Source organism: Balaenoptera musculus, chromosome 20 (assembly GCF_009873245.2).
Source record: "Balaenoptera musculus isolate JJ_BM4_2016_0621 chromosome 20, mBalMus1.pri.v3, whole genome shotgun sequence".
NCBI classification, from domain to species: Eukaryota; Metazoa; Chordata; class Mammalia; order Artiodactyla; family Balaenopteridae; genus Balaenoptera; species Balaenoptera musculus.
The window spans coordinates 41,792,285-41,817,931 of NC_045804.1; the positions used below are offsets into that span (position 1 = coordinate 41,792,285).

The 25,647-nt window shown below is 39.4% G+C and overlaps 1 protein-coding gene across 1 annotated transcript in view; it reads right to left on the minus strand.

Moving 5' to 3' along the window:
- RHOT1 (ras homolog family member T1) overlaps positions 1-23,925 on the minus strand; it is a 60,941-nt gene extending 37,016 nt beyond the window's left edge. Inside the window, 10 exon segments of the mRNA XM_036835912.1 lie at positions 22-102; positions 104-124; positions 422-530; positions 6,422-6,474; positions 6,631-6,684; positions 6,981-7,024; positions 9,311-9,392; positions 11,764-11,822; positions 15,495-15,566; positions 22,912-23,925. Of these exon segments, the coding sequence (XP_036691807.1) occupies positions 22-102; positions 104-124; positions 422-530; positions 6,422-6,474; positions 6,631-6,684; positions 6,981-7,024; positions 9,311-9,392; positions 11,764-11,822; positions 15,495-15,566; positions 22,912-23,287 (951 nt within the window). The 5' untranslated portion in view covers positions 23,288-23,925.
- Positions 23,926-25,647: the final 1,722 nt, after the last annotated feature.

Below are 25,647 nucleotides of genomic sequence, written 5' to 3' on the forward strand. Positions count from 1 at the left end.
CTGGTGGGATGGAGGGTTTACCTCTTTCTCCTCTGGGCAGTACAGGGGCCCTGTAGGATGAAGAACAGCTTTCTGTGCATAATAGAAGAGCTCCGATATGTTTCTTCAGATTTTTTGCTGAACACTGAAAAGAAAGTTTAAAATTTTTCACTCTGAAAGCAATTATGAGAGCTAAAAATATTTTTTAAACTATCAACATTCCTTGAAGAAACTGAAAAAAGTGCATTTTTCTTAGTGGATATCACAATATGACTGTCTACAAAGAGCTCAGAGGCCATCTCCAAGTTCTCTGTTTTATTTGGTTTACATGACTTCACAAACAAATTTATTCCACCCCACATCTTCCCTCCCTCCTATTCTGAACCTCAATTTAGTGAGAATTCACCAACCGTAAATTTCAAAATCAAATGATACGGCATACCTCTACACAGGTTTCTATTTCTGTGTACTGGTTCATAATAGGAAGGATGGTCTCCATACTACTGTATTCCACCAGATCAGATTTGTTCCCAACCAATATCAAAGGCAGCCTGAAATAAACAGGGCACATTGTAATAATAAGGAAGGCAAAAGACATTAGATTTATATTTTAATGTACATTGTAACCTAGTCTAACTAATAAGATTTACTTAATCTGCTCAAAATGAACCCTCTATTTTAGTCAGCCCAAGCACCCTGGAAAGCATGTTCATAATCAACAAATATTTACTGAGTTCCTATTATAAGCCAGGGACTGTTCTAAGCATTACAGACACAAGACAGAAAAGGTCCCCGCTCACTCTCATAGTGCAAATCAGAAAATGGACAATAAGCAAATAAACAAAGACACTTTCCAATTCTGTAAGTGCAATGAAGGAAATAAACAGGGGGATATGGGATAAAGTAACGGGAGGGGGCTAACTCTACATGGTAATCAGGGAAAAATCTCTCTGACAAGGTGGCATTTGAGCCAAGGAGTGAAAGGATGAAATGGAATCTGTTACGTGAAAAGCCAAGAAAGAGCTGGCTGGGAAGAAGGGGCAGCATGTGCAAAAGCCCCAAACTGAAAAAACATTCCCATGAGTCCAGAATAGAAAAATGCCAGAGTGGCTGAAGAGTACTGGTACAAGGGGAAGAGGTATGAAATGGAGTTGGAGAGAGGAGCAAAGGCCAGACACAAAAGGAATTACAGCTGCAGTAAAGAGTGTGTGTTTTATTTTAAGTGTAAAAAGGGAGGCCACAGAAGGGTTATAAGTAGGTGAATGATATGATCCAAATGATATTTTAAAATGCAGTCATTTGTTATCTTTGAGAGATACATAGTGAAATGTTCACAGTACAATATGATGTCTGATTTGTTCAAAATGATCCCAAGGGGAGGGGTAATAAATGATACAACACTGGCCATGAGTTGTTAATTACTGAAGCTGGATGACTGATACAGAGGGATTCGTTATACTATTCTCTCTACTTTTGTATATGTTTGATTTTTTTTCAATAATAAAAAAGTTTTTTTATGTGATACCTTGGATTAGTGCAATGAAGGTGAAGAGGAAATATTCAGATTTGAGATACATTTTAGAAGTAGAACAAACAGGAGCAATGGGTAGATTAAATATGGAGATTGAAGGAAAACAGAAATCAAGAAAAATAAACAGATTTTTTGGCTGGACAAAATGCGTAGAGCTTCTGAGACAGAAAAGACTGAGAAATCTGGGTAGGGGGGCAGTGGGGAGTAGGCAGGGAATTAAGGATTTTGTTTTAAACAAATTAAATCTGACAGGCCTATCAGAAATCTGAATGGGGATTACCAAGGAGTACTAGCCCAGTGGAGAACAATTATTTGTACATCCCACAAGAGAGCTTAAAGGGAAAGCAAATCATCTTGCTGGAACTCCAGATTGCAAAAGAAATACTTGGAAGCATTTATTTAACCACCTAGTGTGGTTATTATGTGTAAAAGGACTGGCCCACTTCATAACCCAAATATAGACTGTTAATAGAGCCAGAAGGGTTTCCAAAAATGTGCTGCTTTACAACCAAAGGTGTGCTCAGAATAATTTATGGATCTTAAAAAAAAAATACACATGTCCAAGCCCTACTCCAAACCTACAGATTCTAAAACTCAAAGGGTGGAGCAAAGGCATCTATATTGTTTTAAAGTACTTCAGGCGACAATGATGGGCACCTCTGACTAAGGAGCACTGTGATAATGGTACAAGGAAGTCCTAAGTAAGAACACATGTGTAAATATAAAACACATGTGTAAATATAAGTTTATACAAATATAAACTTAAGGTATGAGGCCCAGGAAAGAAGGTATTGGGAAAATGTGAAGTCCATACACTAAAGAAATAGACCACCTTGGAACAAATCAACCACAAGAGAAATAAATATGCTCACATGATTCAGGGAGGGGTAAAAGTATAGCCACACCTGAGAAAGCACAATTAGATCTCCAAATATTGAAAGCCACTTTCAGATGGCATACTAAAAGGGCCACAAGACTAGCCAGCTAGTTTCTCAAGAGCAGTTTAGGAAGCTGTCATAGTAGAGCCCATTTTAAAAATTCAGTTGTTCAAGCTAGTGCTTGATAGATCCTGGCAAAACTGACTCCTCTGAAGAGTCCCTCCTGGAAACAGTTCAAGTAATCAGCAAGAAAAACAAGTGTCAGGAGCATACAGGCATTGTTTCCTCCAAGGCAGTCCTGTCCAATACAACCTTCTGTGATGACAGAAATGATCTTTATCTGTACTGTCCATTCCTGTAACCTCTAGCCACAAGTGGCTATCAAGCACTTGAAATGTGGCTGTGTCCAAGAAACTGAATTTTTCGTTTTATTTCATTTTACTTAAATTGCCACAACTGACTAGAAGCTACTGCCTTGGACAGTATAGCTCTAGAGAGCTCCTTTCAGCTTTGTCAGTAAGTCACTACAAAGTGACTTTAAAACAATGTTAATGATAAAACAATGATAAAGAGAAGCCATCAGAGATGCAAGATGTAGCACATACAATGCCATCTCAGTCACAAAGTAAATATGTGAGAGGGTGAGTCACCATGTTCATCTGTTTAGAAACAGATCTTTAGAGTTTCAAGGCATGAAAATGCCCAACTAAAAAAGAAATCTAAAAAATGAAGTAAAGGGCCATATGTGTATAATATATAGATATTAGTCTGGTTTTCCTAACATTTAAAAAGACTCAAAGAACAAGACAAGGGGCTTCCCTGGTGGCGCAGTGGTTGAGAGTCTGCCTGCTAATGGAGGGGACACGGGTTCGAGCCCTGGTCTGGGAAGATCCCACATGCCGCGGAGCAACTAGGCCCGTGAGCCACAACTACTGAGCCTGCGCGTCTCGAGCCTGTGCTCCGTAACAAGAGAGGCCGCGATAGTGAGAGGCCCGCGCACAGCGATGAAGGGTGGCCCCCGCTTGCCGCAACTAGAGAAAGCCCTCGCACAGAAACGAAGACCCAACACAGCCAAAAATAAATAAATAAAAATAAATTAAAAAAAAAAAAAAAGAACAAGACAAGAATGCCCACTCTCCCCACTTTTTTTCAATAAAATATTGGAAGTACTTGCCAGAAAAATTAGGCAAGCAAAAGAAATAAAAGGCACCTAAAACTGTCATTATTTGCAGAGGACATGATTTTATATATAGAAAACCCTAAAGACTTCACCAAAAAACTGTTAGAACTAACAAATTCAGTAAAGTGGTGGGGTACAAAATCAATACACAAAATTTGGTTGCATTTCTATACACTAACAACAAACTATGAGAAAGAAAAATTAGGAAAACAATCCCATTTACAATTGCATCAAAAAGAATGAAATACCTAGGAATAAATTTAACCAAGGAGGTGAAAGACTTGTACACTGAAAACTGTATGTTATTGATGAAAGAAACTGAAGAAGACACAAAGAAACAGAAAAATATTCTGTGCTCATGGATTGGAAGAATTAATATTGTTAAAATGTCCATATTACCCAAAGCAATATACAGATTCAATGCAATCCTTATCAAAATTCCAATGACATTTTTCACAGAAATGCAGCAAATAATCCTATTGGATGGAACTACAAAAGACCCTGAATAGCCAAAGCAATTTTGAAAAAGAACAAAAAATCTGTAGGCACCATGCGCCCTGATTTAAAACTACATAACAAAGCTATAGTAATCAAAACAGTATGGTATTCGCATTAAAACAAATACATAGATCAATGGAACCCAAACAATATGGTCAATTAATTTATGACAAAGGAGGCAGGAATATATAACAGGGAAAGGATGGTCTCTTCCACAAATGGTATTGGGAAAAGTGGACAGCCCCATGCAAAAGAATGAAACTAGACCACTATCTTACACCATACACAAAAACTAACTCAAAATGGATGTAAGACCATTTTGATCAAAGACTTGAATGTAAGACCTGAAACCATAAAACTCCAAGAAGAAAATATAGGCATAAGTTACTTGACATTGGTCTAGGTGATGAATTTTTGGATCTGGCAACAAGAGCAAAAATAAACAAGTGGGACCATATCAAACTAAAAATTTCTATTTCTACACAGCAAAGGAAATCATCTACAAAATTAAAAGACAACCTACTGAATGGGAGAAAATTATTTGCAAATCATATATCAGGTAAGAAGTTAATATCCAAATTATACAAAGAACTCATAAAACTCAACAGCCAAAAAAAAACAACCCAAAAATCCGATTTAAAAATGGGCAGAGGATCTGAATAAAGATTTTTCCAAAAAAAAGTCATACAGATGGCCAACAGGCACCTGAAAAGATGCTCAACATCACTAATCATCAGGGAAATGCAAATCAAAACTACAATGACATATCACCTCATACCTGTTAGAATGGCTATTATCAAAAAGATAAGAAATAAGAAGTGTTGGTGAGGATGTGGAGAAAACGGAACCCTCATATACCTCTGTGCACTGTTGGTAGGAATGTAAATTGGTGCAATCACTATGGAAAACACTATGGAGGTTCCTCAAAAAATTAAAAATAGAACTACCACACAATCCATCGATTTCACTTCTGGGTATTTATCCAAAGAAAACAAAAACACTAATTTGAAAAGATATATGTGCCCCCATGTTCATTTACAGCACTATTTACAATAGCCAAGATATGGAAACAACCTAGGTGTCCATAAATGGATAAATAGATAAAGAAGGTGTGGTAAATATATATACAATGGAATATTATTCAGCAATAAAAAAGAATGGAATCTTGCCATTTTCAACAACATGGATGGACCTTGAGGGAATTAGGCTAAGGACAGTTAAGTCAGACAGAGAAAAACAAATACTGTATGATTTCACTTATATGTGGAATCTAAAAAAAAAACCAAAATCATAGATACAGAGAACAGAATGGTGCTTGCCAGAGAAGTGGGTGGGAGGTGGGGAGTCGGTGAAACAGGTGAAGGGGGTCAAGAGGTACAAACTTTCAGTTATAAGATGAATAAGCCACAGGGATGTAAAGCACAGCATGGTGACTATAGTCAATAATATTGTGGAGCATACTTGAAAGTAGCCAAAAGAGTAAATACTAAAAGTTAACTGTGTATGATGACAGACAGTAACTAGACTTATTGTGGTGACCATTTCACAACGTATACAAATACTGAATCATGATGTTATACACCTGAAACCAACATAATGTTATATGTCAATTATATCTCAATAAAAATTTCTTTGAAAAAGACTCAAATGCTTCACAAATAACATGTTCAATTAAACAATACCACAAGAGAATGTTTTGTTTCCATTTAAAGCTCAAAACATTTATACCTAGTACCACCAATCTGCTCAGAAAAAAACAGAATTGCTTTTTCCCTATCATACATATATCTTACAAAGAATTCAAAGAAATCTCCCTGCATGAATTCCTAAATGAACATCTCTATAAAGATTTTTAGAGAACTTATAAAGCACTTATACATGCATTATATTTCACTGGATTCTCAAAATAACCACATGTAGCCAAGAGAAGTATTACCCACTTACAGATGAGGAAACTAAGGCTCAATGAAGTTTTAAAGCTCATAAGAGGCCAAGCCCAGATTTCCAAGGTCACTCATTTCCTCCAAGTCCTGTGCTCTTACATATACCACATGGTGAGCACTCAATGACTTAGGGTATTGCAATCCTCAAAAGGGCATCTCAAGAGAGAGGGCACATTATAGTACCAGAGCTCTATTTTCTGCTTTGCTCTCAAATATATGCGCTGCCTCGAATAATTCTCCCAAAAAAGGGTGAGTGTTGTAAACAGACAGACCTATAGATAAAGCACATATGGCAAACTGTTAACTAGTGGATCTAAGTGAATAGTTTACAGATGTTCATTATACTATTTCTTGCAACTTTTCTCTAAGTCTGAAATTTTTCAATATACAAAGTTTGAGAGAAAAAAACTACCTGCTGTCTTTGTCTGTTCTTTCATTTATGAGAGGAATCCATCGACTTGTTACCTAAAATGAAAATTAACAAGAACTAAGCGATGATGAGGATCTTCTTTGAAAAATACTCTACCCTTGACCCCTATAATTCTAAATTGAGGATCAATTTTAAAAGTGCCCCCACTGAAATTTAACAAAATATAGTGAAAAAATGTCATACATTCATACCTTATCAATAGAATGCTTGTTGTTAACAGCATAAACTATGCAGATAACATTAGCCTACAAGAAAAATTAACAAATTGATGTCATTTTAAAATAACACAAAAGTAGCATTTAATTACCAACTAGCTAATATATTTGGGCCAAAGAAAGAACAAAATTTGAAAACTAAAAAACTTAGCATGCCTCTAAGAGGAAAAGGTTCCAAAGGATTTACAGCAAAATACATTCTCAAAGTCAGCAGTACAATAAAGAACTGAAAAAGCCCTCTTGGTAAGTGAGAGAATGAAATGGTAGATACAGAATCATCACTGTTTTGCCACAAGAGAACCTAGAACTATTTTTGTTTAACTTACCTGTGATATTTCTTGATGAAGTTGTTCATCACTCTGTTCTGCTTCTACAAATGACAAAGTCAAAAATTTCTTTTCATATTTTAAACACTTTCATAAAAACAAATGGCCAAGCTAAAATCCATATGACACCCATCTAACATCCCTCAAAACATCCCTCACCCCTCATGCCATTTACATGGTGTAGTGCCAGACAAGTGGCAAAGACAAGGGCAAGCCAGAGAAGGCAGAGTTGAACTATGATAAGGAAGCTGGCTGGCACTGAGAGACAGGTCTACATGAAGATAACTCAGGCACGGAAGAGCAGAAGGCATCGTGTGATAAATCTGGGCCGGCATCTGATCCAGAGTTGAGAAGGGAATGGGAAAAGAGATCAGAAACCCAAGCTAGAGTCAGAAGCCCAGACAAAGAGTCTACACACACAGGGTCAAAAAGCCAGGTGAGAATCTGGGCAGTATAAGCTTAAGATCTAGACAGCAGATAGAAGTAATCCTAACCAGGCCTCAGAAGCAAAACTGGAGCATGATAATGAGTCAAGAATTCCCTGGGGACTTCCCTGGTGGTCCACTGAGTAACACTCAGCACTCCCAATGCAGGGGGCCCAGGTTCGATCCCTGGTTGGGGAACTAGATCCTGCATGCATGCCTCAACTAAGAGTTCACGTGCTGCAACTAAGAAGCCCTCATGCCTCAAGTAAAAGATCCCAAGTGCCACAACTAAGATCCCAAGTGCCACAACTAAGACCCGGCGCAGCCAAAATAAATAAATAAATAAATATTAAAAAAGAAAAAAAGAAAAAATTCCCTCACTGGCCCGTATCTCTGGCTAGAACTGGTCTCAATGGGTGGATATGCCTATAATCCTACAGGTGCAGAGGATAGGTACAATATATAGCTAGAATGGAGAAGTAAACAAATGAAGACCAAAGCAATTATTGACATATTAATTTAGATCACTTTACGTTAACTGTTTCCCCCCAAAATGCATGTTATTTCTGACATACAAACTAATACCACAAATGAGTACATGGTATTTCAATTTATGCTAAAAAATTGGCAATATTTTAAATATCTTCTCAAATGTTGAGTAATCAATGGGTTAAGGCCTCAATTCTAATACTGAAGTGAATCTAAGTATGTGGCTACACATACTGAAAAAGAATAATTCTGTAAATAAAGCTAGTTATGAGACTGACTGTAGCAGAAAACATCCAACTCCCCTCAGCTTCTAGTACAGTGCTGTCCAAGAGAAATATGATACAAGCCATTCATGAAATTTTTAATTTTCTAGTAGACACCTTAAACAAAGTAAAAGGAACAGGTAAAATGACTTTTTAATTTAACCCAAAATAACAAAAATATTAAAATTTCAATATGTAATCAATAGAAAAATTATTAATGAGATATCATACACTCCTTTTTTCATACTGTCTTCTAAATCCACTTATTTTTTTTTTAATCCACTTATATTTTATACTTAGAGCACATTTCAATTTAGACCAGACACATTTTAAGTGTTCAACAGTCATATGTATCAGACTGCGAAGTATTTCACTTTTGGAATATATGGAATACCAGCTCAGCAAAACAAAGTATTACTAATGTAGTTATACCCATTTTTAAAAATAGATTTCATTTTTTAGAGCAGTTTTAGGTTCACAGCAAAACTGAGTGGAAGGTACAGAGATTTCCCATATACCTCCTGCCTTCATATATAGCTTCCCCCAGTATCAACATCTCTCATCAGAGTGGTACACCTGTTACAACTTCCCTTTCTTTCCAAAAGAAGTCCCAGAACAAAGTAAAATAATTTAATGACTAAAAAGTAAAGTAGTAGTGTGTAGAAAAACTTTACATTATTAAAAGCAATACAGATGTGCTTCCATTATCATATACTATAAGCAAGATAACTGTTTTAGCTTTTTTTTTTTAGGACAAAGTCTGACAAGTTAAAGAACCAATTTAGAACTCAAAAAAATTTCAAATTAGAACTCTTTCTACATCATCAGAGCATGCCTGAATGTCTGATAACAAAATTAACACAGAACTTCTCTCTGCAAACATGCAAATTCAAGGAGGGTATCATTTGTCTGGTCATTTGCCATCCCTCCTTCTTTTTCATTATTACAGAACCCAACTTAGTAAATTAGGGACAGAGAACTGCAAGGTGGAGGCTTTTCTTGGGGTGTGGGGTAAGACAAAAAGAGTAAATGATCATTTACTGCTAGAGAAAAGGAACACCCTTCCTAAAACATTTTTTAAAGCTCGTTAAGTACCTTTTTAAGGACTATTAAATTAACTCTACAGCTTCACCTACAAGAAGACATTTACTACCTGAGTAATCTACAATGTGCGTTGGAACTCTCTCAGGGGTGACATCAGCTGGAATGGTGATTTCTTCTGCCCGGGGAGGAACCTTCATTTGCAAACAAATATAAAAAAGGAAAAACCTTTGAATATTATCAATCAAACTTGTTAACAGATTATGTAAATTTATCCATATAGTAGCCCCTTTTGCCAATACTTATCTTTACAAGTATTGATTGTACTTTTAAATGCTTATTTTTATGCTTTACCACAGATGCAAATATATATGAAAACTATATGATAAAACACTTTTATTAAAAAAAACATGCACATTTATACCTGTGTGGGCACAGGACATATTAAGGATATTTCAGCTCCTAAATTAATTTGGTGTTTCAAAATTAGATTTTTAAAATGTAGTTTTCATTCTATTTTGTTGAAGGCTTAAGATACTCTGCAAATGAAGACCTATGTTAATCTAAAACAATCCTCAAATAAATTAATAAATTATCAAAATTCATTTCTTCTAGAAGATAACTGGCTACATAAGCCTTATGCTTAATGACCCTATTACTTAGAAAAACCCCTTATCCACGCCCAAAAAGGACTATGCTAAAATGACAATTCTGTACTTCCTTGGTGGCGCAGTGGTTAAGAATCCGCCTGCCAATGCAGGGGACACGGGTTCAAGCCCTGGTCTGGGAAGATCCCACATGCCATGAAGCAACTTAGTCTGTGCCCCACAACCACTGAGCCTGAGCTCTAGAACCCGTGAGCCACAACTACTGAGCCCGCGTGCCATGACTGCTGAAGCCCGCATGCCTAGAGCCCGTGCTCCGCAACAAGAGAAGCCACCACAATGAGAAGCCCGCGCATCACAATGAAGAGTAGCCCTCACTGGCCACAACTAGAGAAAAGCCTGGGCGCAGCAACGAAGACCCAACACAGCCAAAAATATAAATAAATAAATAAATAAACTTATAAAGGAAGTAAATAAAAAAATAAAAATAAAATAAAATGACAATTCTAAACTAAGTTAAGCTATCACAGAAAACTTTTAGGTATTATAACCTGAGTGATCCTAATTAACATTACTGATTCCACACACCACATATGAAAATACACTCCATTTTACAAATTAAGCTATGATTTATTTAACTATCTTATTTAAGAGAAAAAAAAGCAAAAGAAACAATGAGTGGGACTTCCCTGGTGGCACAGTGGTTAAGAATCCGCCTGCCAGTGCAGGGGACACGGGTTCGAGCCCTGGTCCGGGAAGATCCCACATGCCACACAGAGCAACTAAGCCCGTGCGCCGCAACTACTGAGCCTGTGCTCTAGAGCCCGCGAGCCACAACTACTGAGCCCGAGTGCCACAACTACTGAAGCCTGCGCGCCTAGAGCCCGTGCTCTGCAACAAGAGAAGCCACCCAATGAGAAGCCCGTGAACCACAATGAAGAGTAGCCCCCACTCGCCACAACTAGAGAAAGCCCGCACGCAGCAACAAAGACCCAAGGCAGTCAAAAATAAAAATAAATAAATTTTTAAAAAAAAGGAACAATGAGTGGTCACATGGCAGTTGTAATTTTTGAAATAACTACCACGTAATACATCAAATTCCTCTCTAAACAGCAAAATTGCACAGATATTCCTAATTAAACAAGAGCAAAGAAATGATAAATGCAAACCGTGGCACTAATAATACCTACTATGTGAAGAAAGAAAATAAAAAGAAATAATTTTCATCCCTTTTGCATTGATCCCATTCCTCATAACAATATCTTAACTTTAGGTAAGGTCTTAGCCAACAGTCCCCCATACTGGAACTTCCAAAATGTAATAAATAAATACATTGCCAGCAATAACAAAACCACCTAACTTTTGGTGGCTCTGTATTATTACTAAGCTTATCTCATTTGAGATGCATAACAATCCTTTGAGGTAGGCAAAGGTGGAATGAATTATATTTTTTATTTGTAAAATGATGCAGGTGGATAATATTTGAGGTTTTCAAACATGTGTGTCAGAATCCTAGTGGTTCCAATGCCTCAAAGACTGGGGGGTGTCAGATGGAAGGCAGGCGGGGAGCCAGACCTTTTACCCTTACTTCAACTAAAGGAATACTCCATCTGTTCTATACTTTGGGCTTACGAAAAACATTAAGAGAGGATGATACAGCTTAGATATCTCTAACATCCCTTTCAGCTCCCATTTTACAGATGAGACAACTAAGGCACAGAGATGACAAATGTCCTAGCCAAGATCAAAAGTAAGAAACACAAAGGCCTTAGTGAACTCAGAACTAGTTTGACTCTTTCTCCTACACTATATTTCAGAGATGTCTTGTAAAAACTACCACAAGCCTTTCTAGAAGTCATAACTATCAGAAAGAAACCACATGCAAAAATGTATTCTATTTAACTCAATTTTGGTACAATTTAAAACATTTTAAATATAGTTAAGAAATCAAAATGTTTACCTCTTCTGGGAATTCTTCACTGACCAGAGACATAATCAGTGATGTCTTCCCAACTCTAGCTGTGAAAAGAAGAAAGAACTACTTTAATAAAGTATTTAGATTCTACATAACCTGAAATTTAGCAACCACACAGGAAAGTCTGTTATTTGTTACCTAAAATCAGAGGCATCCAAATTAGCATGTTTTAGTACAATACTTAAATTATATCTTTTTCTTCTGCTTAGTAAAGTTACACATATTATTTAAAACAAAAAATTACCAAAATATATAAAAGTAAAAATCTCCCATAGTATCCCCCATTGTTTAACATATGTAGTCTCCCAGATTTTCCTACACTTATATTTAACATAGTAATAATTTACCAGAGTAGAATCAGAGTATTTATACTATTTTGCAATCTTCCTTTATCACTTAATTATGTATTTGGGCAGTATTCCATGTCAATATTTTTAAATCTCCTGGGAGGGGGAAAGGGAAGGTTATTATTTAATAAATATAGCATTTTCGTTGGGGATGAAGAAAAAGTTTTAGATGTAGAAAGTGGTGATGGTTATACAGCACTGCGAACACACTTAATGCCCCTGAACTGTACATTTACAAAAGGTTAAAATGTTTAATATTGTCTTGTATAGTTTAACACAATTTTTAAAAATAGCAGTAAGTGTACTTTATATTAACATTTAAAAAGCTTCCTACATTATTTTTGATAGCTGTATAAGAATCCATTGTATGATGTCATAATTTATTAACGTAATTTCCTAACAATGAACAGTATTCAAGTTTTCACTTTTATAAACAGTGCTGCAATGAGTATTTTTACAGGATAAATTCCTAGAAGTGGAACTCGTTAGCATGCATGATCTTTTTTGTTTTAATAGACATTGTTAAATTAGCTCCAAAAAAGAATAAACTAATTTATATCCTCACCAATAGAAGAGCAGAGTGTCTATTTCTTTATATCTTTACCTCATTTCTTTTTTAGGGTATCATATTTAAAGGGTTAGTAAGAGCAAAGATATTTTCCTGTTACATTTTCTAACCTAGCAATTTTTTTTAATGCACAAACTTAAATTCTTAATTTTTTTTCTAAAAATTGACTTTCATTCCCATCATTTTCCGATAATATAATTACTATCGTTAGATATTCAAATGCTTATCAACTAAATCCTCTCGTGATTCTAGAGGAAAACAGTCCACCTGCCTGTTAATCTCTGCTGTAATAGAAAATTATAGTTTTCAAAAGTCAAGTCTAAATATAAAAGAACTGGAAAACGTTAAAGTTAAGGAAAGTCACATTCCTTTTCTAAATGACTAAAAGAAAGGGTGACTAAAAATACAAGTCAAAGGACTTCCCTGGTGGCACAGTGGTTACGAATCCGCCTGCCAATGCAGGGGACACGGGTTCGAGCCCTGGTCCGGGAAGATCCCACATGCCGCGAAGCAACTAAGCCCATGCGCCACAACTACTGAGCCTGTGCTCTAGAGTTCGCGAGCCACAACTACTGAGCCCGCGTGCCACAACTACTGAAGTCCACGCGCCTAGAGCCCGTGCTCTGCAACAAGAGAAGCCACCTCAATGAGAAGCCCGCACACCGCAACGAAGAGTAGCCCCCACTTGCCGCAACTAGAGAAAGCCTGAGCGCAGCAGCGAAGACCCAACATAGCCAAAAATAAATAAATAAAATAAATAAATTTATTAAAAAAAAATACAAGTCAAGTCTCTGGAAAAATGATGACTGGCTAGAAAAGAGAGCACTGGTCAAAACAATTTAGAGGGTGTGCTGCAAACAAGCGGGTGCTGCAGATGGAGGGCAGATCAGATGGTTAACCGGTGTCTTCTAGCTCTGACTTCTTCAATCTTTTCAATTTACATGTGTAAGACGGCTTGGGCCTTCTTCAAGTGGCTGACAATAACATAACATCTCCCTGAGTCAGGGAATCAGGAGCCCATCATCACAGAACTGCTACAACCTAGTTATTGAAGGCAGCTTATCCAGCTCCCCACAAAAATTTCAGATGAAGAGCTAAGGGACCCAGCCACAGTGATTTTCTCATGGTCTCACTAAGAGAATAACCCATCTCCTGATGGCTAAGCAGTGTTCTTTCTCTTTCTTATGCCAGACATTAAAAATTATTGTTAACACAAGTTAGTAATACAGAAAAGGAATGGTGACCACAAAAGTCAGGAAGCACCCCATACACAAATACTGCGTAAGTTAATTAAAACACTCAGATTCATTGTTGACTAATCCAGCAACTCTGGCTCAATTTTTTTTTAATTTATATTCAGAAAATTTCAGACTTACAGAAAAATTGCAAAAATAATTCAAAGGAGTCATGTCTATCCTTCAATCAAATTCCCCACGTGTTGAACAACACAGATGTGAACTGTGTGGGTCCACTTTGACACAGATTTTTTTTTTCAATTTAAAATACTACACAATCTGCAGATCTTTGACGTGGAGTCACAGATACAGAGGAACACAGTAAACAGTGGGCCAGCTATAAGTTATACAGAGATTTTCAACTGCACAGAGGGTCAGTACCCCTAACCCCTGCTTTGTTCAAAGGTCAAATGTAGTTATCTTAAAATGGGCCAAGCCACCGTCCTCTTATTCCAGATACTTAAAACAACAAATCTTTTAGAAGATCCAATGCCTGTACAATACCTGTGACCTTTGAACTTCTGGGCCTTTCTGGCCCTAGGAGAGATGTGTGCTTTTTCCCTGGTTATCTCCAAAATCCTACAACTATCACCAGCACAGATGTTCCCAGAAACTTTTCCATTTCTGAAGAACCCTCCTGGATATCTTATACAGCTGACCCTTGAACAATGCGGGGGTAAGGAGTGCTAACACACGCACAGTTGAAAATAGTGTTACTTATAGTCGGCCTTCTGTATCAGCGATTCATCTGTATCCTCATCCCTGGATTCAACCAACTGCGGATTGTGTAGTACTGTAGTACTTACTATTGAAAAAGATAAGCAGATAAGTGGACCTGCAAAGTTCCAACCTGTGTTGTTCAAAGGTCAGCTGTACATGTCTACAATGTTATCCTTGATCTACTAAGTTAGGAATGGGAAAAAATGAATCAGATACTCAATAATCAGATACTCAGTCGGATACTCAATAACTCAGATGCTCCTTGGTAACTAAAACAAGTCCCACTGTTGGTCCTTGAGAAATCTGCCTACCTTAATACCCTGATTCTTCTTCTGATACCCTGATAATCCCTTTTTTAGAATTACCTTTTAAAAATTTTATTTGTATCCTACCACTCAAAGGCCCTCACCAGTTTCAGAAGAAACCTACCTTTGAATCCTTAACTCAAAATGTTAAACAAAATCTTCAAAATTAAGTCAATCAACAATATCAAAAAGCCTATTAGTTTCCAAGACAGCAAAGGACTTGTTTCTCCTTAATCACCATCACTCAGGATCCCTTAGCAAAATGCAGGTCTTCAACAGGTGTTCTGTGTTACCTTTAAAGTTCCCCCTCACGGTAACCTTTAAAATGCATCCATTCTTCCTCATCTCTCTTCTTAAAACTCATTACAACAACCCTTTTCTTGGTCATAGTCCCTTTTCTGCTTTTCTCATGGACCCTCTGTATTCCCAGTGATATTTTCAGAAGAGAAAACCAACATTCTGAGGAAATTCAGATTTCTTCGCAGCTCAGCTCCTCAGGGCAGTTCTGGCTACCTGCAGCAACTCCTGCCAAAGCACAGACCTGTCACCATGTCCATTCCAACAGGGCAGGCCTCAGAGACAGGAAAGGAAATGGCTTGGAGGAGACGAGGCACTGTAAAGACGGCAACAATGAAAGAGCTTTACTTATGCTTGATCATACAGACTTACAAGACAGCAATACCAAAGAGTGGGGATAATTAATTTATTTGTATGATACTACCTTTCAAAGTGTGACATTTCTACTCATTCGTATCCTGCCTCATTTGTTAAAGAATCTGAGGCAATTTAGCACTCACTACAATAAAACAATCCCATCTAGTTTCTGAAGTAATTGTATAATAAAAGGCCTTTTAAAAAAATCAAAGAACATGAATCTCTTCCACATAGAAATCCAAGAGTGATCTCCTTTTTTAAAACAAGTTCAAAATTAGAGCAAGAGAGAGAGATTACAGTGAATTTGGGAGAAAATGAGTGAGCATGTTTTCATTAGTACCATTTTGGGTTTCCTTTTGGAAGAGCAGTGAAATGATAGCTGCTTTAACTAATAAAGGATTATACAGATGTGATTTAGTTTCAAAATGCTTTGGTGAGGGACTTCCCTGGTGGCGCAGTGGTTAAGAATCCGCCTGCCAATGCAGGGGACACGGGTTCGAGCCCTGGTCTGGGAAGATCCCACATGCCACGGAGCAACTAAGCCCGTGCGCCACAACTACTGAGCCTGCGCTCTAGAGCCCGCGAGCCACAACTACTGAGCCTGCGTGCTGCAACTACTGAAGCGCACGCACCTAGAGCCCGTGCTCCACAACAAGAGAAGCCACCGCGATAAGAAGCCCGCACGCTGCAACAAAGAATAGCCCCCTGCTCACCGCAACTAGAGAAAGCCCATGTGCAGCAAGGAAGACCCAACAGATCCAAAAATAAATAAAATAAATTAAAAAAAAAAAAAGTTAACCAAAAAAAAAAAATGCTTTGGTGAATCTAAACTAGGGCTTTTTTGCTTCTCTTAAGGCCTACCCACCTAACCTTGAGTGAGACTATCAAAGAAATAATGAAGCAGCAGGTTTAAAATTAAAGTTAAAATAGGCCGCTTTCAAGCTAATTTTAATTGAGAAAATAAATGAATGCCTTGAAGGAAAAAATTTTAGAATATTAAAATTTTAAAACTATTTAAATAAGCCTATAATCAAAAAGGTTCCTTATGGGAATCCCCTGGCGGTCCAGTGGTTAGGACTCCACGCTTTCACTGCCGAGGGCCCAGGTTTGATCCCTGGTCAGGGAGCTAAGATCCTGCAACCCGCGTGGCACAGCCAAAAAAAAAAATCCCTTATAACAATGGCAAATGAGTATAAGCGCTGCATATTTTTAACTACTCCAGAAAATAAAAATTATTTCCATAAAGGAACAATATCCCAAGCTCTTCTCTAATTATTGTACCAATTAAATTTTATATTTAATATAATATATACTATAAATATTTTATATAGTACAATTTTATGATAAATATAATTAAATTTAATAATTATATATAATATAAACATTTTAATATAAATATTAATATGGAGGACAAAAAATTATTCTATGTTAGCCAGACATCTGATGGTCTCTATTTCCTCTATTTTGCCTAAGAAATATTAAAGTGATCTATAAAAATTAAAAGCATGGCCACAATTATCCCCAAGGACAGAAGGCCTTCTGATTCAGTTCAACACAACATGCTACAGTTCTGTCTGAAACCCCATGCTTCTAAGTAGGTCATCCATGGGAAGCATAATTCATCACTATAGAACAAATTATCTAGATTTATCCCGGCTAAAAATTTGTCTTTTCATCACATCTTTTGAACATCTAGTTCTAAATGACAGCAAATTCTTTTTTTTTTTTTTTTTTTTTTAAAGCACTTTTCTTTTTTATAGCTACTTTATTTATTTATTTTATTTTATTTTTTTTTTTATTTTTGGCTGTGTTGGGTCTTCGGTTCGTGCGAGGGCTTTCTCTAGTTGAGGCAAGTGGGGGCCACTCCTCATCGCGGTGCGGGGACCGCTCTTCATCGCGGTGCGCGGGCCTTTCACTATCGCGGCCCCTCCCGTTGCGGGGCACAGGCTCCAGACGCGCAGGCTCAGTAGTTGTGGCTCACGGGCCCAGCCGCTCCGCGGCATGTGGGATCTTCCCAGACCAGGGCTCGAACCCGTGTCCCCTGCATTAGCAGGCAGATTCTCAACCACTGCGCCACCAGGGAAGCCCGACAGCAAATTCTTAATATTCATGAAGCAGAAGTAATATTCCCTGGTTCCAATTACCACCCTACCAGCCATATTGGCTATTTTTCTTGATAACAAACACCCCATGCTTCAAGTAGCAAAGGGACCTACTCCTCATTTTTATCTGCTTCTTTATTAAGAAGCCTTGTTGGCTCTTCCTAATTTATTGTAATTAGAATACACAGGGAGGAGGAGAGTAGCTATGAATTTGTATTTTTAACTGGAAAATTTTAGCATTTGGGGAAATAGCTGAGCATTGTTCCAAAGGAAAATTTCATCAACCATATGCAGACAGTGTGGGCTGCAGAAGGACAAATGCTATGGTCTATCCCTCTCCTTCAAACTACGTCAACACTAGTGCCCAACTGGTGCCGGCAGAGCAGAAAAGACAGCAGAGAACAGGTCTCAGTACATAGGTAAGGATGATGTAGAAGAGACTCTCTATATGAATAGAATAGGCTATGTAGAATGGACTTTCTATGGCCAATCACCCAGGTACTATCACCCAGGTGATAGTAGGTACCATATTGCGTTGCGTTATCTATCACCAGACACAGTATAATTGAAACTGGAGCAGTTTAGTCTTCAAATATCATTCTAACAAAGACCAGAATGGTGAGCAATATGGCTTTAAAAAGATCATAGGAAGTTTTTCTCCAAAATAAATGCTAGCTTATTCCTGAAGTCTCTTTAACTCTTATACCTAAAGAATCTTTCTCTAACCCCTTTAAACCTCCAAGATGGCCTCTGGTGGTTCAAGGAGAAGCTGACCTCTTTTGGCAAGGACTATAATTCCTGGCAGTCCAGACATGAACTAGACATGGCATTGCCATTATAAGTCACTGGTCTACTTCATTGCCAGAACACAGGAATCTCCACAACAAAATAAAGCTAAGAACATGGAACAAGAGACTGGATGAATGCTGCCCCTTCAAATCCTAACAATAACCACATCAGACCAGATTTTAAGAAAGGAGAATGATCACATTTTTATGACTAAGAGGAGTGGTTTGGAAAACAAGGAAAGTCTAAATAAACTAAACTAGCTTGAACTCTTTCATTCTTTCAACAACTATTTGAGTGCCTACTTTGTGCCAGTCCTACTCTAGGCCTGGGGAAATGGCAATAAACAAGACAAATCCCCTGTCCTTACAAAGCTTACCTTCTAGCCCAAGTAACAACAGAAAAAAGTGAACAAATATGCAGGGAAGTAGGGATAATGCCTGGGTCAGGGCCCTCTTGTAGAGAAAGCAAAGTAAAGGAGAGAGTAGGACAAGAACAAAGCAAGGGCCAGATTGTGAAGGACTCTGCAGGACTGCATTAAAAAGTTTAATGGCCTTGGGACTTCCCTGGTGGTCCAGGGGTTAAGACTCTGCACCTCCAGTGCAGGGGGCATGGGTTCGATCCCTGGTTGGGGAACTAAGATCCCGCATGCCTCACTGTGCAGCCAAAAGTTAAAAAAAAAAAAAAAAAAAAAAAAAAAAAAAAATTAATGGTCTTTAAGTGAAAGTAGAAATCATCAGAGAATTAAATGGGTAACACGATCTGAGATATTTTTTAAAGATGACTCTGTCTGCTACATGGAGAATGGACAAAATTAGAAGCAGGGATACCAGTTAAGAAAATATTACAAAAGCCTAGGCCAGAGCCAACCAAAGTGTGAGCTAGTTTGCCAGAAGTTTCGATGATAAACCAAGCAGTTAGACAAATTGGGTAAGAGCTACCGGACTCATTTAAAAAGAGGATAACAGTTCCACTTTCTTAATTAATTTGACCAGAAAACAAACATATCTCAATTTAATTTAAAAACAAGACTTCACTAAAACTAAGACTATCTTGTGTACTTTTAATGCAGCTACAGGATTTAGATAAAAGGTTAATAAGGCTCATTCCTCATATTATAACAAGGACATCTGTTAAGCATACTAATGCAAATCTAGTTAAATGCAAATTCTGGCCAATGAAATTGACCATGGAAAATTATAACCTGAAGAACTAAGTTTCATGTGGTTGCATTTTTAAAAATTTTTAATTTTTTGTTTTGTTTAAAGAATGGTAATTGACTTTTAATTTGGTCTGAATAGTATTCAATATGTTCAATAATTAAGATAAGGTGAAGAAGGTACTTAAAATACTTTGGCTTTCTCTGCAAATAAACACCTTAAAATTTACAGACAGCCTAACTTTTCTGATCTAAGCAGTCAATAGACATTAAGCAACTACTTAGCATTAAAGCCTGGCTGGCTCAGAATCCAGATTCTGGATGGATCAAGAAAAGATCCATTTCACCTCCAGAGTACAGTATAGGTTAAGCCAACAGAATGTTGAAACTGCTCACAACGGTTTGGGAGCCTCAGTGAATGAAGCTGCTGCTGTGTGGTTCAGGGACCGACACTAACAGCAATAAAATGTACTGAAGTGATTGAGAAAGAACAGGCTTTACAACAACTCCAGAGACGATGCTCCTTTTTCTTTTCATTTCCTATTTCCCTTAGTTAACCATCTTAAAACTACAAATGAATTATTACAACTTTTTCCTTAAAAAGTGGTTTTCCTGATACATCTGTGTATCAGACCAATATCAAAATGACCAGTCTTGGTCACACTTATTGTTTACCTAGCATTTAAAGCACTACAGCTAGGCTAAGTAGCTGTCAGATATTTACATTAAATCTCAAAAAGTAATGCTTCAGTCATTTCCCCCCAGAATACAACCCTTTACTATAAAATTAAAATTATATATTCCAAATAAGTGTAACTCTTTCTCATATTTCTTTTTAATTTATTTTATTTTATTAATTTATTTATTTTTGGCTGCGTTGGGTCTTCGCTGCCGCACACGGGCTTTTCTCCGGTTGCGGTGAGCGGGGCTACTCTTTGTTGCGGTGCATGGGCTTCTCATGGCGGTGCCTTCTCTTGTTGCGGAGCACGGGCTCTAGGCACATGGGCTTCAGTAGTTATGGCTCGCGGGCTCCAGAGCACAGGCTCAGTAGTGGTGCATGGGCTTAGCTGCTCCGTGGCATGTGGGATCTTCCCGGACCAGGGCTCGAACCCGTGTCCCCTGCATTGGCAGGCAGATTCCCAACCTCTGTGCCACCAGAGAAGCCCATTTCTCATACCTTTTTTTTTTTTTTTTTTATTTATTTACTTATTTATGGCTGTGTTGGGTCTTCGTTTCTGTGCGAGGGCTTCCTCTAATTGCGGCAAGTGGGGGCCACTCTTCATCGCGGTGCGCGGGCCTCTCACTGTCGCGGCCTCTCTTGTTGCAGAGCACAGGCTCCAGACGCGCAGGCTCAGTAATTGTGGCTCACGGGCCTAGTTGCTCCGCGGCATGTGGGATCTTCCCAGACCAGGGCTCGAACCCGTGTCCCCTGCATTGGCAGGCAGACTCTCAACCACTGCGCCACCAGGGAAGCCCTCTCATACTTTTAAATGTGAAAAAAAAAATCATGTATATATGGTAGTTGGCCTAAAGTTTTCGGTACCATCCTCTTTAAGAAAAATGTCTTCCTCAAAAACGAAGGCTTTCTCTTGTGTCAAGTTTCTTCCTATCTAAAAACTCTCATATATACACTCTTACCAATTCTATTATTTGCTTTCATTTCATCAGAATATGGCTCGTAATTTTTCTAACAAATTTTTAAGTCTTTTATGTATTTCAAAATAAGTAATACTGTTAACCTTTTAGCTTAAATGTCCTAAGGCTGACAATATGTCTTACATATGTATAGCACTTCAATTCAGATGTTTTACAGACTAATGATTATAGGTAATTGCTCCCTATATTCAAAACTAAAACCAAAACAAAGAATTTTTGTTTAAAAAAATTTTTTTTTATGCATAGGTTTTTAAAGTGGGACATCTACTCACTTTCCCTACCTTGCTCCAAATGCATCAACATGAATCATATTCCTGAACTTTGTCAAGGAAGTCCATGCAAAACACAGATTAAGATACACGTGTTGTTATAAATTAAAACTAAAATTCACAACTGCAAACCAAAAAGTAAACTGTGTCTGGCTAAGTTTACTTCTAAATTCTGATTCTAAAGGAAGATTTCTACAATAGCAGGTGAACAGAGGTTTCTATGAACAGCAAAGAACACTACAGAAGAGGGTAAAAATGTGTTCACTTCCTTCCTTGGGAGGGCATCACAGTGACCTGGAGGGGCTACTCCAGAATGAAACGGGGTTTAGAACAGAAAGCTTCAAAACAGCAAAGGCAGGGCATTAACTAATGTACTTTTAAAACAAACAGTCCAGTCCTCCCCAGCCCACTTTTTTCTTATTTTAGTCCTACCAACTGAGTCATGTAACTTGCACAACATCAAGAAGTCCCTGCTGTTCTGTCCCCAAATCAGTGAACAGAAGACATGTCTCCTTTATTACATCTTCAAAAAGTGAAATCTAAGAATCTCGGGGGTGGGGGGAGGGGTCTCACGTGTGCTCGTTATTTTTAAATTAATTACCAAGTAGTTATGAAATAATGTTTTAAAAGATGGGGGAAACTAGGCTTTAGGGTAACAATAATTCTCTCAACTGAAGGACCCTCCCCAGATAAGTATTCATTCATTGAGCACTTGTATAACTTGAAGTTGAGAGTAAATTTTTGAGGAAACATCGAGTGTACCTGGAGTTATTCCAATGCAAAGAGCAAATACCGCTTAAAATGCTCCGTGCCTTACAGTCAATGCCTAGAGCGAGGGAAGACCGCGAGCGCAAAAACAAGCAGACACCTGACCTTGCCCACAAGTCGAACAGTTCTGCACCCCTCCCCCTAGCTTCCCGGGGAGCTAGTTCACGCCATCCCAATTGGTCAGTCCGCCTGTTCCAGCACCTGCCTGGCAGGGACAAGGGAATCTCCACGGAAGATGAGAGGGTCTGAGAGGAGGCGGCCTCGGAAACGCGGAGGCCCGGGAGGAGAGCATTCCAAGAGAAAAAGGAGGAGAGGACCTTCGGAGGGATGAGGCCGGGCGGTCAGAGGCTAATGGAGACACGGCTTGAGGGTGATGACGGGGGGACAGAGGACGGAGGGCTCAGGAGGGCCCAGGTGAGGTGAGAGATCGAGGGCCGCCGGCGGGCAGCCGAAAGGGGAGAGCGGAGGGGCTGGGAGGCCTGGGGGCGCGGAGGTAGGGCAGCGGGGCGGCAGGGGCTGCGGTGGCCGCGGCCAGCCCCGGCCAGCCCGGGCGCGCGGACTCACGTTCTCCCACCAGAAGGATCCGCACGTCTTTCTTCATGTCTGCGGCTCGCAGGGGCCGGCCTCGGCCCGCACGCATGGAGCGGACTCCTCTCGCCGGGAGCGCCCAGCCCGCGGCGCCGCTTTCCCCACGCTGCCGGCGCCGCCTGCCAGCCTCTCCCGCCGCCCCGCCCGAACCTCGGCCTCCCGGGCCCGCCGCACCACCTCCTCGGCAGCTAGCCCGCTCAAGAGCCGGGACAGCGCCTGCTCCGCCTCCTCCGGCTCGGCGAGTCGCGGCGGCGGCGGGGCGACGGGGCGCCGCGAGGGACAAGCGCTTTCGGAACGCGAACGCTCTCTGTCCCGGACCTGCGCCCCCGCTGTCAGGCTCGCCGCAGAGCATCGCGCGGGAGTCTCGCCCGCCCTCCTCCGGGAACAGCGGCCAGGGATACGCTTTGGGCCGGGAATTTGAGTGGCAGGGTCGCTATCTGACCCCATTTCTTTTACGAAATAGGGGCAGGAGAAGTTCCTCGTCCAAGGTCATATAGCTAGAACTTGGCAGTGTGACTCAGGGCGGGAATATTCTCACCTGACTGGCTATAAGCTGCAGGAGAGCAGCGACGTGTCCACCTGGTTTTCAGAAGTATTCCCCACCTTATTGGACAAAGCCCTCAGAAAGCGCTTGATTGAGTAAAGGATGACTACCTCCCAGAATCGAGTCCTTTCCACTACCAAAGCCCACCACCCTAGCTGCTTTTTATCTGTGATGCTTATAAAATACGATTCTAAATAATGGGATTAGTTTCTACACTATCTGTGTAAACAGATTCGTTTCTTTGTAACCAAACTAAGTGATTTTCCTCTCTCTATGTGGTTTATTTTAGGCAGGGTCTTCTGATACGTCTCTTTACATAGGTTTGCCCAGCGCAGTGTCGGACACATAGGTGACACTGAATAATAAACTTGTACTAATTTTTCTAACATTGTCTTAATTTCCTCCTGACTCTCTCCATCCGGAGGAATTTGTTGCTATATCTCTCTATATATGCTTATATGTTTGAACAGTGCTTGGCAGACAGTGGGAGATAGATGGACAGATGGTTGGAGAGAGAGAGAGAATAAAGGAGGAAACACTATCTGTGCATAATGTGCCTTTTTTCTTTTTTTTTGTGCCTTTTTTCTATCTTAAATATTACAAAATGAATTTTTTGTAAGGGAATAAAGTGTGTATAATACCAATCCCCTTTTCTCCTAGGAGAAGCCTTGTGGTCTGGTGCAGCATTTAACAGCTGCTGACAAACTGCATGGGTTTGAATCCAGAGCCCATCACCTGATAGTTATGTGATCCTGAGTAAGTTCCTTTACTTCTCCAAGCCCGCCCCTTCTTCTGTAACATGGCAATAATGATAATAATACCTACCTTCTTAGGTGGTTGTGAAGAATATATAATACATGTCAAGCATTTGTCAGATGCACAGCACTTGCTCTACTGATCTCAGCTGTCATTACTGTCGTAGAGCTCACTGAAAAGTTGAAATCCACAGGTTTTGAGGCAAATTCGTTGTTATGTTTACAACAGTATTTCACCATTTAAGCTATATGATATCTGCAAGGAGCATAGGGGTGGAAGCCCTTCCAAAAAACACTCTCTCTGTGATATAAAGAGGAAGACAGGAAAGGCACACTTCCTGCTCACTGGGAGATAATGAAGTCATATTCCAGAATGGAGGCAAATAAGATGAACTTCAGGAGGCTTGATGGCCTGATCTTTCAGGGGAAAGTATTCCTCAGAATTTTAGTATTACAAAATGTTTGAGTTGGAAGGACCCTTACAGAGCACCTATTCTAATCCCATTATTCTATAGGTAAGACAAGCAACGTCCAGAGAGATACCATAACTTGCCAAAGGCATGACAGCTGAGACTGAGCCCGGGCTCTGCCATCCTGAGCATATGAGGCTAGGCAAGTCACATCACCTCTCCGTGCCTCAGTTTCCTCTCAACCAAAGACTATCATCTCTTCCCAGCCTTCTACCTCACAGAGTAGTTTGGAGGATCCCATAAAACAATGTCTGTGAAAAAGGCTTTTTCTTTAACAAATGAATTGCACAAATATCAGATCACAAAGGACGAAGTTCTCTAGGGCACAGCTCCCTCCGAGCAAGACTTTGTAGAGAATCTTGACCCCGGGAGCCCTGCATCAGCATCGCCAGTGGATGCCGGTGTTAATTCTGTGGACATCAGGAGCGTGAGAAGAGACAAGGCCTTCGTGATGTTGCACATGCATGCTGCGTAAAGGCTTTGCAGGGGGAATGTCTGGAAGGCAGAGGGCTAGGAAGAAGAGTTTATTTAGGGGGAACATTGCAAAGATAATACTTCAAACTCCTTTGTAGAAAAAAACTTACTTAAAAATCCAGACCCAAGGGCTGCAGAAAGGAGTCACCCAGCAAGCACTTACAGCTAGTGATGACTAACAGTTTGATACAAAAGAAAACCAAAACTAAAGTGGGAGTGGGGAGCCGGACAAGCCAGAGTGTGCCTCACAGGCAATGTATCAATAAGTTTCTTTTTACAGCCCCTTCCCATCTCCCAGTCAGCTATACTTCTGAAGCTCTGGCCTCCTGTCTTGCCTTGAGCTTTATGCCCTTCTCTTATGTTAACAGACATCCATCAGGGGTCACTCTGAAGTTCTCTTGGAGACAGCATAGCTCAGTGATTAAAAGCAGTGACTCTGGGGCCTTCCTTGGTGGTCCAGTGAGTAAGA